This window comes from Thamnophis elegans, chromosome 14 (assembly GCF_009769535.1).
Source record: "Thamnophis elegans isolate rThaEle1 chromosome 14, rThaEle1.pri, whole genome shotgun sequence".
NCBI classification, from domain to species: Eukaryota; Metazoa; Chordata; class Lepidosauria; order Squamata; family Colubridae; genus Thamnophis; species Thamnophis elegans.
In genome coordinates, this window is record NC_045554.1 from 7,061,093 (window position 1) to 7,075,045 (window position 13,953).

The following is a 13,953-nucleotide window of genomic DNA, read 5'->3' on the forward strand; positions in this document are numbered from 1 at the left end:
GTAAGGTTTTTGCTCACCTCTGATTTGCTAAACAAGCTAAACCCTTAGCCAAGATGCTTCTCCCCATTACAGCCTCGCACGATGTAGGAAGCCTGCCTCTCATTCCCCTGGCAAAACAATACCGGCCCGCCCTTGTGATGCCATCCAAAGAAAACCCCCCTCTTTTTTTTAGGAAAAGGGGAGGGGGGGATGGAAAAACAAACAGTGGCTCTTGGCAGCCTCCCTTCCGAACGAAGCTTTGCTTTCCTCCAGCTCTGCCTGTTTTCCCTGACAAGATGAATGTTTTTGACATACACAACAGAATTGGGCCCATGCCTGGTTTGCTTTCCTCTCCCTTTAGCGCTCTCTCTCTCTTTCTCCGTCCCTCCCTCTCCCTCTCCCACTGTTTCTGCAGCCGGCCTTTCTGCTAGAACAGTGGTTCCCAAACCTGGCAACTTTAAGACTTGTGGACTTCAACTCCCAGAATTCTGGGAGCAGAGCTGGCTGGAGAATTCTAGGAGTTAAAGTCCACAAGTCTTAAAGTTGCCAGGTTTGGGAACCACTGCGCTAGAAAGCGAGGATGAAGAGAAGCGACATTGCTTGAATAGCCCTCCGATTCAAAGAATTTTGCTTCCCTTTGCTTTTTCCCCCCTTATCTTTCCCTCTGTTTCCCATTGTGGTCTTTATTCATTTTCCTTTTTTCTTTCCTCCATCCCTCTTTCTTTCCTTCCTTTCACTCTACATTCCTTACTGCCCTTCCTTTCCTTTTTTTCTGTCCTTCCCTTTCCTTCCCCCTTCCCTTCCCGTCCTTTTTTCCTTTTCCTTTCCTTCCTGTTCTTTCCTTTTTTCCTTTCTTTCCTCATTTCCTTTCCCCTTCCCTTTCCTTCCAGTCTTTTTTTCCTTTTCCTTTCCTTCCTGTTCTTTCCTTTTTTCCTTTCATTCCTCCTTCCCTTTCCCCTTCCCTTTCCTTCCAGTCTTTTTTTCCTTTTCCTTTCCTTCCTGTTCTTTCCTTTTTTCCTTTCATTCCTCCTTCCCTTTCCCCTTCCCTTTCCTTCCAGTCTTTTTTCCTTTTCCTTTCCTTCCTGTTCTTTCCTTTTTTCCTTTCATTCCTCCTTCCCTTTCCCCTTCCCTTTCCTTCCAGTCTTTTTTCCTTTTCCTTTCCTTCCTGTTCTTTCCTTTTTTCCTTTCATTCCTCCTTCCCTTTCCCCTTCCCTTTCCTTCCAGTCTTTTTTCCTTTTCCTTTCCTTCTTGTTCTTTCCCTTTTTCCTTTCTTTCCTCCTTCCCTTTCCCCTTCCCTTTCCTTCCAGTCTTTTTTCCTTTTCCTTTCCTTCTTGTTCTTTCCTTTTTTCCTTTCTTTCCTCCTTCCTTTTCCCGAGCCGAGGTGGCGCAGTGGTTAAATGCAGCACTGCAGGCTACTGCTAGATCAGCAGTTCAGCGGTTCAAATCTCACCGGCTCAGGGTTGACTCAGCCTTCCATCCTTCCGAGGTGGGTGAAATGAGAACCCGGATTGTGGGGGCAATATGCTGACTCTGTAAACCGCTTAGAGAGGCTGAAAGCCCTATGAAGCGGTATATAAGTCTAACTGCTATTGCTATTGCTATTCCCCCTTCCCTTCGTCCTTTTTTTTCCTTCCTCCTTCCCTTTCCCCTTTCCTTCCTGTCCTTTCTTCCCCTTCTTTTCCTTTCCTTCCACTCCTTTTTCCCTTTTCCCCTCCTTTCCATTCCTTCCTGTCCTTCCCTCCCCTTTCCTTTCTTTTCCTCCTCCTCTTCTCCCAGCTTCCCTTCTTTTCCCTTTCTCCCCTCCTTCCTCTTTCAAATGCCTTTCAGCAAGACATTTCTGATTTCTACGATCCGTCTTAACAATTTTGGCCGCAGTAGTGGAAGTAATGCTGAGATAATGTGAATTTTTAAACTTAGGGGCAGCTGAAGCCAAGCGCCGGTGTGGGAAAATTGCAGCCAGCAAATATATGTATGTCTGTCTGTGTGTGTGTGTGTGTGTGTGTGTGTCATCAGAAGTCAGTGAGAAAAAACTATCCCTGCAGACTTTTTCTCACCCGAAGACTGCTAAGTGTACTTGTCTGCTCTTAAACACTTGCTTTTTCACACCGTTGGAAGATGTAGAATCTGTGGTGCTGTGAGCTTTGTTATTGGCTTGCAGGCGTTTCACTACCCAATTGGGTAACACCATCAGTGCTAGGGAGTGTAGGGTTTGCCCCTTGTTTATATACAGGAGCTTGCGCTGCCAGTAAGGGCCTGATTTTTTTCTTCGGTAGTTACAATCAAAGGGTCAAGAACGACATAATCAAGGACTTGCCAAGGGGAAAACCACGCCTTGCCGAACTCTGGCATTTATACCGTATACAAACAGGTTACGCTCACTAGCACCAAGGATGTTTCTTCATTGGATAATCGAAATTCTAAAAAAAAAAAAAAACACAGCGAGCACCAAGGTCTCCTGTTTTGGGAAAGTGGGCCAGCGTGTTTTAATTGTTTTCAATTAAAATACAAGACAGGTTTTAGGATCGATAGACTGTTCTGGCTCTGGAGACTAAAAAATAAACCAGTGAGGTCCTTGGTGCTCTCTTGAGTTCGGCTGCCTGATTGCTGACGTTTCATTACCCAGCTAGGTAGCATCATCAGTGCTAGAATGGAGTGAGGTTTGCAGAGAGGAGGAGGAGGAAGGATTGTGGAGTACTCGGTGCTTTCTGAGCTTGGTTGTAGAGTTGGTTTCATTACCCAACTAGGTAGCTTCATCAGTACTAGTAGAGTGTGTTTATTTACATACCGGATGCATGTAAATAGCATTACGTGTTAGGATAGCATTACATGTTATCCCTGTTTACTTACATACAGGAACCTGCTCTGCCAGTGTTGATGGTGGTGTGATTTTCTCCTTGGTTGGAGTGAGACTCAACTGTGTGTGAGAGGAGGGGGGAGGGAGAGAGGGAAGGAGTGAGTGGAGTAAGGTAGAGAAGGGTGGGAAGGAGAAGAGAGGGAGGGAGAGAAGAGAGGAAGAACAGAGAGGCAGAGAGAGGAGAGGGAGAGAAGAAAGGAAGAGAGAGGAGGGGGAGAGGAGAAAGGAAGAGAGAAGAAAGGGAGAGAGGAGGAGGAGAGGAGAAAGGGAGAGAGAAGAAAGAGGAGAGGGAGAGGAGAAAGGAAGAGAGAAGAAAGGAAGAGAGAGGAGGGAGAGAGGAGAAAGGGAGAGAGAAGAAAGGAAGAGAGGAGGGGGAAAGGAGAAAGGAAGAGGGAAGAAAGGGAGAGAGAGGAGAGGGAGAGGAGAAAGGAAGAGAGAAGAAAGGAAGAGAGACGATGCGTACATGAGAAAGCAAGAAGAAGAAAGGGAGGGAGAGGAGAAAGGAAGAGAGAGGAGGGGAGAGGAGAAAGGAAGAGGGAAGAAAGGGAGAGAGAGGAGGGGGAGAGGAGAAAGGGAGAGAGAAGAAAGAGAGAGGAGGAGGAGAGGAGAAAGGAAGAGAAGAAAGGAAGAGAGGAGGGGGAGAGGAGAAAGGAAGAGAAGAAAGGAAGAGAGGAGGAGGAGAAGAGAAAGGAAGAGAAGAAAGGAAGAGAGGAGGGGGAGAGGAGAAAGGAAGAGAGAAGGAAGAGAGGAGGAGGAGAGGAGAAAGGAAGAGAAGAAAGGAAGAGAGGAGGAGGAGAAGAGAAAGGAAGAGAAGAAAGGAAGAGAGGAGGAGGAGAAGAGAAAGGAAGAGAAGAAAGGAAGAGAGGAGGGGGAGAGGAGAAAGGAAGAGAGAAGAAAGGGAGAGGAGGAGGAGAGGAGAAAGGGAGAGAGAAGAAAGAGGAGAGGGAGAGGAGAAAGGAAGAGAGAAGAAAGGAAGAAAGAAGAGGGAGAGAGGAGAAAGGGAGAGAGAAGAAAGGAAGAGAGGAGGGGGAAAGGAGAAAGGAAGAGAGAAGAAAGGGAGAGAGGAGGGGGAGAGGAGAAAGGAAGAAGAAGAAAGGGAGGGAGAGGAGAAAGGAAGAGAGGAGGGGGAGAGGAGAAAGGAAGAGGGAAGAAAGGGAGAGAGAGGAGGGGGAGAGGAGAAAGGGAGAGAAGAAAGAGAGAGGAGAGGGAGAGGAGAAAGGAAGAGAAGAAAGGAAGAGAGGAGGAGGAGAAGAGAAAGGAAGAGAAGAAAGGAAGAGAGGAGGAGGAGAAGAGAAAGGAAGAGAAGAAAGGAAGAGAGGAGGGGGAGAGGAGAAAGGAAGAGAGAAGAAAGAGAGAGGAGGAGGAGAGGAGAAAGGAAGAGAAGAAAGGAAGAGAGGAGGAGGAGAAGAGAAAGGAAGAGAAGAAAGGAAGAGAGGAGGAGGAGAAGAGAAAGGAAGAGAAGAAAGGAAGAGAGGAGGGGGAGAGGAGAAAGGAAGAGAGAAGAAAGGGAGAGAGAGGAGGGGGAGAGGAGAAAGGGAGAGAAGAAAGAGAGAGGAGAGGGAGAGGAGAAAGGAAGAGAAGAAAGGAAGAGAGGAGGAGGAGAAGAGAAAGGAAGAGAAGAAAGGAAGAGAGGAGGAGGAGAAGAGAAAGGAAGAGAAGAAAGGAAGAGAGGAGGGGGAGAGGAGAAAGGAAGAGAGAAGAAAGAGAGAGGAGGAGGAGAGGAGAAAGGAAGAGAAGAAAGGAAGAGAGGAGGAGGAGAAGAGAAAGGAAGAGAAGAAAGGAAGAGAGGAGGAGGAGAAGAGAAAGGAAGAGAAGAAAGGAAGAGAGGAGGGGGAGAGGAGAAAGGAAGAGAGAAGAAAGGGAGAGGAGGAGGAGAGGAGAAAGGGAGAGAGAAGAAAGAGGAGAGGGAGAGGAGAAAGGAAGAGAGAAGAAAGGAAGAGAGAAGAGGGAGAGAGGAGAAAGGGAGAGAGAAGAAAGGAAGAGAGGAGGGGGAAAGGAGAAAGGAAGAGAGAAGAAAGGGAGAGAGAGGAGGGGGAGAGGAGAAAGGAAGAAGAAGAAAGGGAGGGAGAGGAGAAAGGAAGAGAGGAGGGGGAGAGGAGAAAGGAAGAGGGAAGAAAGGGAGAGAGAGGAGGGGGAGAGGAGAAAGGGAGAGAGAAGAAAGAGAGAGGAGAGGGAGAAGAGAAAGGAAGAGAAGAAAGGAAGAGAGGAGGGGGAGAGGAGAAAGGAAGAGAGAAGAAAGGGAGAGAGGAGAGGGAGAGGAGAAAGGAAGAGAGAAGAAAGGGAGAGAGGAGGGGGAGAGGAGAAAGGGAGAGAGAGGAGAAAGGAAGAGAGGAGGGGGAGAGGAGAAAGGAAGAGAGAAGAAAGGGAGAGAGAGGAGAGGGAGAAGAGAAAGGGAGAAGAGAGAGAGAGGAGAGGGGGAGAGGAGAGAGGAAGGAGGAAGAAGAGAGAGAGAAAAGGGAGAGGGAGTGATAGAAGAGGGAGAGATATTTTCAGGTATGTTACCATCCTGGAAGCCCTGGTTTACAACCGTTTGAAGCCAGGAGTCCTTCCTCCCGCCAAGAGGCCTGTTGGGCCAGGCAAGAGCTTAATTGAATTAAAATTACATTAATTAAAAAGACGGGTGTATGTAATCAATGCTCCCTTCTATAACCTTATAATTACAATGCGGTTGCAGCGATGGCGTTCCCAGGCGGCCACAGGTAATGGATCCCTTAATATAAAATTTTCACTGCCGTTCCGAGGCCTCAAAGGGAGAGAGGGACATTAATAGGAATCGCATTAAATTCTGATCAGTTAAAACACTCTGGGAAGAGTGGCTGGGGGGTGTGTGTGACTAAATCTCCAGCCTTTGTTCCAAGGGAAAGAAGGGTGTGCAAGAGACACGCACACTACCTCCCCCCCCCCCCCAACACACAGGCAAAGAAGTGGGATGCAGCCATTAACACTTTTTTGGGCGAAGAGCGTGGGATGTTTTTAACACTTCCAGGTTTCTAGATCGAGCTGTTGAGTTTTCTTTTAGCTGCTTTTATGCTCCGCCAACCAGGTAAAGGTAAAGGTTCCTCTCGCACATATGTGCCAGTCGTTCCCGACTCTAGGGGGCGGTGCTCATCTCAGTTTCAAAGCCGAAGAGCCAGCGCTGTCCGAAGACGTCTCCGTGGTCATGTGGCCAGCATGACTCAACACTGAAGGTACACAGAACGCTGTTCCCTTCCCACCAAAGGTGGCTCCTATTTTTCTACTTGCATTTTTTACGTGCTTCTGAACTGCTAGGTTGGCAGAAGCTGGGACAAGTCACGGGAGCTCACGCCGTCATGCGGCGCCGGGGATTCGAACTGCTGACCTTTCTGATCGACAAGAAGCAGACGTCTTAGCCCATGAACCACTGTGTCCCTACACCGCCAAAAATGGAGTGTTGGGATTTTATTTTCTGCCTATCTCCTCCCCAGCATAAGTCCAACACATTCTCTTGTGTGTTGTGTATGTGTAGATTTTTCCATTTGTCCGAGCCCTGCAGCAAACGCTGGGTAGGTTCAGAACTGGTCTCCCAACAATTTGATCCTCTGTTTACAGCTGGTGCAGGATTCAAACTCAGGATTTCCCGAGATTCAGCCAACTCAGAATGAGGAGGAACTGTTTTCCCCAGCAAAGCTCTGTGTTCTGACCTAGACAGATAGATGGATGAAGAGATGGAGAGAGATGGAAGATATATATATATATATATATATATATATATATATATATATAGATAGATAGATAGATAGATAGATAGATAGATAGATAGATAGATAGATAGATAGATAGATAGATAGATAGATAGATAGATGAAGAGGAAAGGAGAGATGGAGATAAGATAGATAGATAGATAGATAGATAGATAGATAGATAGATAGATAGATAGAAAGATGGATGAAGAGATGGAGATAGATAGATAGATAGATAGATAGATAGATAGATAGATAGATAGATAGATAGATAGATAGATAGATAGAAGAGGAATGGAGAGAGATGAAGATAAAATAGATTAGATAGATGGATGAAGAGATGGAAGATAGATAAGATGAAGAGGAATGGAGAGATGTAGGTAGATAGATGAAGAAATGAATGGAGAGAGATGAGATGGAGAGAGATGGAAGATAGATAAGATGAAGAGGAATGGAGAGAGATGGAGATAGATAGATAGATAGATAGATAGATAGATAGATAGATAGATAGATAGATGATAGATAGATGAAGAGGAATGGAGAGATGTAGATAGATAGATGAAGAAATGAATGGAGAGAGATGAGATGGAGAGAGATGGAAGATAGATAGATAGGAAAGGAGACAGATTGATAGATTCAGAGGAATGGAGAGATGGAGATAGATAGATAGATGAAGAGCTGTAGAGAGATGTAGATAGACAGACAGCTAAAGAGATGAATGAAGAGAGATGTAGAGATAAATGGAAGAGATGAATGAAGAGATGTAGATGTAGATGAAGGGATGACTGGAGAGAGATGGAGATGAGATAGCCAGATAGATAGATAGATATAGAGGGAGGAGGAGAGAGAGAGCCTCCGTGCCAAGCAGGGAACAGGATGACAGGAGAGAATGCCATCAAGGCATTTGACAGGATTTCCCATCTTGGTGCATTCCTGCCTCTCAGTGCAGCCTCTCTCCTCTGCCAACATCCAGCACAAATCGTTTGCCTTTTATGAAGAAAATGGAAAGCGACAAGACGGGTGATTCACAGCTTCTATTTCCTCCAGGGTCAACTCGAGCCAAGCCGGCTGCTTCCTCCTGACCCAACGGTCGGCTGCTCGCTCTGCCTGTTATGCGGCGAAGAAGAAGAAGCCGGCCAATCGAGGTTTTATGAAGAGCTTGATTCTGGGAAATCGGGAGCGAGGGATTCCTTTAGCAATACACAATCTGCTTTTTTGTGTGTTGTGGCTTTTCAGACAATAAGCTGGGAGTTTTCGCGGAGGTGGCAAAACCCAAGGCCCTGATTCCAAGCTTATTTTTACAGCCGGAGTCACCCACGCAGACGAGGCCAAGACTAAATTGGGAGAATTTTTCTCTCTCTCGGAATACACGACATTTTCTGGGAATCCCTCATCCGCCTCTTGAATTCCTGGAGCCGGTCCTTTTTCAGCAGACTATCTGGCAAAATGTTTTCACCGCCCCCCCCCCCCCCAACTCCGGCTCTTTAATAATAAAAAAATCTGCCAGATTTAGGGTTCCTTCAGACCAAAGTTCACCATGCTTTTTCTCTTTTGATTGTTATAATCATCTGTGGGAGCCATCACCAACTGGTGGCCACTGGTAGCCCGCAAGAAAATTTGGGTGGTCTGCAGAAAAATTATTTGCATTTTTTATATTGCACTAAATCAGGGGTCCTCAAACTACGGCCCCTGGGACGGATACGTGCAGTGAACGCTTGTGTTGCTGCAGAGAGTCTCCCCCTTTGGGGGTCTTTTTGTGTGGGTCGCAAAGGGGCAGAAATTCCAACTTGGGGTCTGCTTCAGCCTCCTGCTGGGGGGCTTTGGGTAAAGGCTGGAGGGAAGCACCGCTGGTGGCGAAGAGCCAGAGGGCCTCGTTCCAGTGGGGCTGCATCATGGCCTGGAACTAGCTGACCATCTCAGGCTGAGCCTCCAGGTGCTGGTCCCTGGCCTTGCGCTCCCGCTGGTCTTCCCTCTGCTTGGAAAGCCTATGCTCCTAGTCCTCAGTGAGGTGCTTCTGCTGAGCCTCCTTTTTGGTCAGATCCAATTTGAACTGAGCTGTTTTGCCAACTGTTTCTCCTGGTGGCTGCTTATCTCCAGCAACTGCTTCCTGTTGGGGCACTAAGGAGCCCGGGCGAGGAGGGGCGAGTAGAGGCCGTCGAGGCCGCCTCTCAATGAGTGACATCACGTTGACCACGCCCACCCAGTCACATGACCACCTAGCCACGCCCACCGTTGGTCATTAGGCAGGTCACATTGACCACGCCCACCCAGTCACACGACCACCTAGCCACGCCCACCCAGCTGGTCATTAGGTAGATCACGTTGACCACGCCCACCCAGTCACATGACTACCTAGCCACGCCCACTCAGCCAGTCATTAGGTAGATCACATTGACCACGCCCACCCAGTCACATGACCACCTAGCCACGCCCACCGTTGGTCATTAGGCAGGTCACATTGACCACGCCCACCCAGTCACACGACCACCTAGCCACGCCCACCCAGCTGGTCATTAGGTAGATCACGTTGACCACGCCCACCCAGTCACATGACTACCTAGCCACGCCCACTCAGCCAGTCATTAGGTAGATCACATTGACCACGCCCACCCAGTCACATGACCACCTAGCCACGCCCACCCAGCTGGTCATTAGGTAGATCACGTTGACCACGCCCACCCAGTCACATGACTACCTAGCCACGCCCACTCAGCCAGTCATTAGGTAGATCACATTGACCACGCCCACCCAGTCACATGACCACCTAGCCACGCCCACCCAGCTGGTCATTAGGTAGATCACGTTGACCACGCCCACCCAGTCACATGACCACCTAGCCACGCCCACCCAGCCGGTCATTAGGCAGATCCTATTAGTGGCTCACGGGATTTCAAATTATGAATTTAGTGGTCCCTGAGGTCCGAAAGGTTGGTGACCCCTGATCTGTGGGACGTGAAGCTATAGTTGCTGATTTGACTGGTCCTCGACTTACAACAGTCTATTTAGTGACCAAAGTTACAACGGCACCGGGAAAAAAGCCACATGAGCATTTTATAACCATAGCAGCATCCCCATGGATCACTTCGTGCCAAAATTAGGACATTTCGCCACCGACCCATATTTACGACGGTTGGCTTGGTCCCGGGGGTCACGCGATCCCATTTTGCGACCTCCTGACGAGCAAAGGCAATGGGGAAAAAAATCGGATTCACTTAACAACCAGATTACTAATTTCACAACTGCAGCGATTGACTTAACCAATGCGGCAAGGAAGGTCGCTCACTTAAGAACCGCCTGGCCATTTGGGCTCAACTGTGGTCATAAGTCAAGGACTCCCTGTATAGGGAATAAATTTGGCGGGGGTTGAAGCGTTCTGTCCTTTTTTCTTTTTTTCTTTTTCAAAATACTAATTTAAAAAATCCAAAGCGAAACCTTTGAAATGTTGCTTGTCCAGAAATGGCATGGAAACTTTTCAAATGTCAGCCTTAGAAGCTGAATTTGGTGCCAACTACCAACTCTCTTTTCTGCTGTGTTCCCCCCCACCCCTTTCCAGAAACTCCGCCAACATCTGGCAGTCTGCAGGGAGCCCCCCCCCTTTTAAGATGTTTCCTGCATTAACAATGGAATCGAATTCTTTAGATGGTTGGATGCCTTTAAAAAAATAATGTCATACTTTTTTTAAAAAAAAGATTGCTCGGCAAAGCTTGGAGACATTCAGGATACATGAGAGAGAGAGACAAGCTGTTTTCCGCGCCCAAAAAATAAAAAACTGGGGCCCTTGAAGCTTTCAGCAGGACGAGGAAATGCTCTTTTCGCCTTTGATTCCCAAAAGGCTGAGTCCGTTAAGCGATCTGGTGAGAAAAATGCAAGAAAAGTGAGAAAAATGTGTGTTAGATTTCTTCAAGGAACGTTCTTGCTGCTTCTTATTAAAACTCTTTAGAATAGAATGGAATAGCAGAGTTGGAAGGGACCTTGGAGGTCTTCTAGTCCAACCCCCTGCCTAGGCAGGAAACCCCACACCACTTCAGACAAATGGTTAGAATAGAATAGAATAGAATAGAACAGAACCTTGGAGGTCTTCTCGTCCAACCCTTTATATTGTTATAGAATGAAATAGAATAGAATAACAGAGTTGGAAGGGACCTTGGAGGTCTTCTAGTCCAACCCCCTGCCTAGGCAGGAAACCCTACACCACTTCAGACAAATGGTTAGAATAGAATAGAATAGAATAGAACAGAACAGAACCTTGGAGGTCTTCTCGTCCAACCCTTTATATTGTTATAGAATGAAATAGAATGGAATAGAATAGAACAGAACAGAGAATGGAATGGAATACAGAGTGGAATGGAATGGAATAGAATATGGAATGGAATGGAATAGAATAGAATGGAATGAATAGAGTAGAATAGAATGGAGAGTGGAATGGAATGGAATAGAATAGCTGAGCAGAGATGAGCAGAGTTGAAAGGGACCTTGGAGGTCTTCTAGTCCAACCCCCTGCTTAGGCAGGAAACCCCACACCACTTCAGACAAATGGTTAGAATAGAATAGAATAGAACCTTGGAGGTCTTCTTGTCCAACCCTTTATATTGTTATAGAATGAAATAGAATAGAATAGAATAGAACAGAGAATGGAATGGAATACAGAGTGGAATGGAATGGAATAGAATATGGAATGGAATGGAATAGAATAGAGAATGGAGTGGAATAGAGTAGAATAGAATGGAGAGTGGAATAAAATGGAATGGAATAGAATAGCTGAGCAGAGATGAGCAGAGTTGGAAGGGACCTTGGAGGTCTTCTAGTCCAACCCCCTGCTTAGGCAGGAAACCCTACACCACTTCAGACAAATGGTTAGAATAGAACCTTGGAGGTCTTCTCGTCCAACCCCTTATATTGTTATAGAATAGAATAGAATAGAATAGAACAGAGAATGGAATGGAATGGAATAGAGAGTGGAATGGAATGGAATAGAATAGAATATGGAATGGAATAGAATAAAATAGAATAGAATAGAGAATGGAATGGAATAGAGTAGAATAGAATGGAGAGTGGAATGGAATGGAATAGAATAGAATAGGTGAGCAGAGATGAGCAGAGTTGGAAGGGAACTTGGAGGTCTTCTAGTCCAACCCCCTGCTTAGGCAGGAAACCCCACACCACTTCAGACAAATGGTTAGAATAGAATAGAATAGAACCTTGGAGGTCTTCTTGTCCAACCCTTTATATTGTTATAGAATGAAATAGAATAGAATAGAATAGAACAGAGAATGGAATGGAATACAGAGTGGAATGGAATGGAATAGAATATGGAATGGAATGGAATAGAATAGAGAATGGAGTGGAATAGAGTAGAATAGAATGGAGAGTGGAATAAAATGGAATGGAATAGAATAGCTGAGCAGAGATGAGCAGAGTTGGAAGGGACCTTGGAGGTCTTCTAGTCCAACCCCCTGCTTAGGCAGGAAACCCTACACCACTTCAGACAAATGGTTAGAATAGAACCTTGGAGGTCTTCTCGTCCAACCCCTTATATTGTTATAGAATGAAATAGAATAGAATAGAATAGAATAGAACAGAGAATGGAATGGAATGGAATAGAGAGTGGAATGGAATGGAATAGAATAGAATATGGAATGGAATAGAATAAAATAGAATAGAATAGAGAATGGAATGGAATAGAGTAGAATAGAATGGAGAGTGGAATGGAATGGAATAGAATAGAATAGGTGAGCAGAGATGAGCAGAGTTGGAAGGGAACTTGGAGGTCTTCTAGTCCAACCCCCTGCTTAGGCAGGAAACCCTACACCACTTCAGACAAATGGTTTAGAATAGAATAGAACAGAACAGAACCTTGGAGGTCTTCTCGTCCAACCCTTTATATTGTTATAGAATGAAATAGAATAGAATAGAACAGAGAATGGAATGGAATACAGAGTGGAATGGAATGGAATAGAATATGGAATAGAATAAAATAGAATAGAATAAAATAGAATAGAGAATGGAATAGAGTAGAATAGAATGGAGAGTGGAATGGAATGGAATAGAATAGAATAGCTGAGCAGAGATGAGCAGAGTTGGAAGGGACCTTGGAGGTCTTCTAGTCCAACCCCCTGCCTAGGCAGAATAGAATAGAATAGGAACAAAGGGTTATCCAGCATCTTCTTAAAAACCTCCAGTGTTGGGGCATTCACAACTTCTGGAGGCAAGTTGTTCCACTGATTAATTGGTCTCACTGTCAGGAAATTCTTCCTTAGTTCTAAGTTGCTTCTCGTTAATAAAGTGAATTGCAGGAGCAGAAAAATCCCAAACTGAGCAGGTTTATTTGAATGACGGGCTGTCCTCGACTTGCAACAGTTCATTTAGTGACCGCAGTTACAACGGCACTGAAAAAAGTAACTGTTTTTCACACTTAACGACCGTTACAGCATCCTGGGGTCATTTGATCCCTTTTGCGACCTTCCGACGAGCAAAGTCAATGGGGAAGCTGTTCTGACCGAGGCTTCCCAAGAGCAGGAAGCAAACTCCTTGTCCCAACAAAACTCCCTTTTATTCATTGACTGTGAATTCTGCTCATTCCCATCCAGCAAAGCCTTTCAAGGGAGGATTTAAGGTCACAGACCTTCTCTGGCTTGGAGAGCTGCCAGGCCGATCTCTGCAGAACTTGGCAAGGAGTCTTGGAGAGTCACAAACCAATTAAGCGAAATAATGGTCTCCTGCAAACTCCACTCCCCTTTCGCTCCTCTTTGATTTCCTCTGGGAGGGGCCATTCATCCTCCACCTGTGGTCTTACTCCCAAGTCAACCCTTGTTCTTTAGCTGTTCCCTTCGTCTGGCCACTCTGCGCATGCGCACACTGGGAACAGGCTCCAGCTGTTCTTCTGCCCCACTGATGTCTGACTCTGAAGGCAGCTGATAACTGTCAGACGGCCCTGGCCCCCTCTCTGCCTCCGACACAGAGCCCTCATCCGAGCCTTCCCCAGACTCCAGGACTGGCCCCTCTTCTTCCCCAACCTCCTCTCTGTCCGAATCTGTGGGCCGCATCACCCTGATTCCCTTAACAACCATCTTACTAACTTAACAACTGCAATGATTTGCTTAACAACGGTAGGGAGAAAGGTCATAAAATGGGCACAAACTCGCTTAAATGTCTTGCTTGGGGCTCAATTACGGTCTAAGTTGAAGATGGCCTGTACTTGAACAACTAGTAAAACCTATTTGTTTGTTTTTTTTATTTATTGTTTATTTGTTTGGGGTTGGTTTATTTTGTGTTTCCAACTTTGCTGGATTGTGGCAAAACTACCTGAATCTGGAAGGGAATTTAAAGAAACAAACAAGCATTGGTTCTCCCAGCATCACTCCAAGAAAGGAGAGATCTCAGACTGAGAATCCAAGGTGAAATAAGGACTTCTCGTGGGGA

At 46.2% G+C, this 13,953-nt stretch overlaps 1 protein-coding gene across 1 annotated transcript in view; it reads right to left on the minus strand.

The window, feature by feature from the left end:
* Nucleotides 1–10,168: 10,168 nt before the first annotated feature.
* REXO5 (RNA exonuclease 5) overlaps nucleotides 10,169–13,953 on the minus strand; it is a 35,839-nt gene continuing 32,054 nt past the window's right edge. Inside the window, 1 exon segment of the mRNA XM_032231009.1 lies at nucleotides 10,169–10,385. Within this exon segment, the coding sequence (XP_032086900.1) occupies nucleotides 10,322–10,385 (64 nt within the window). The 3' untranslated portion in view covers nucleotides 10,169–10,321.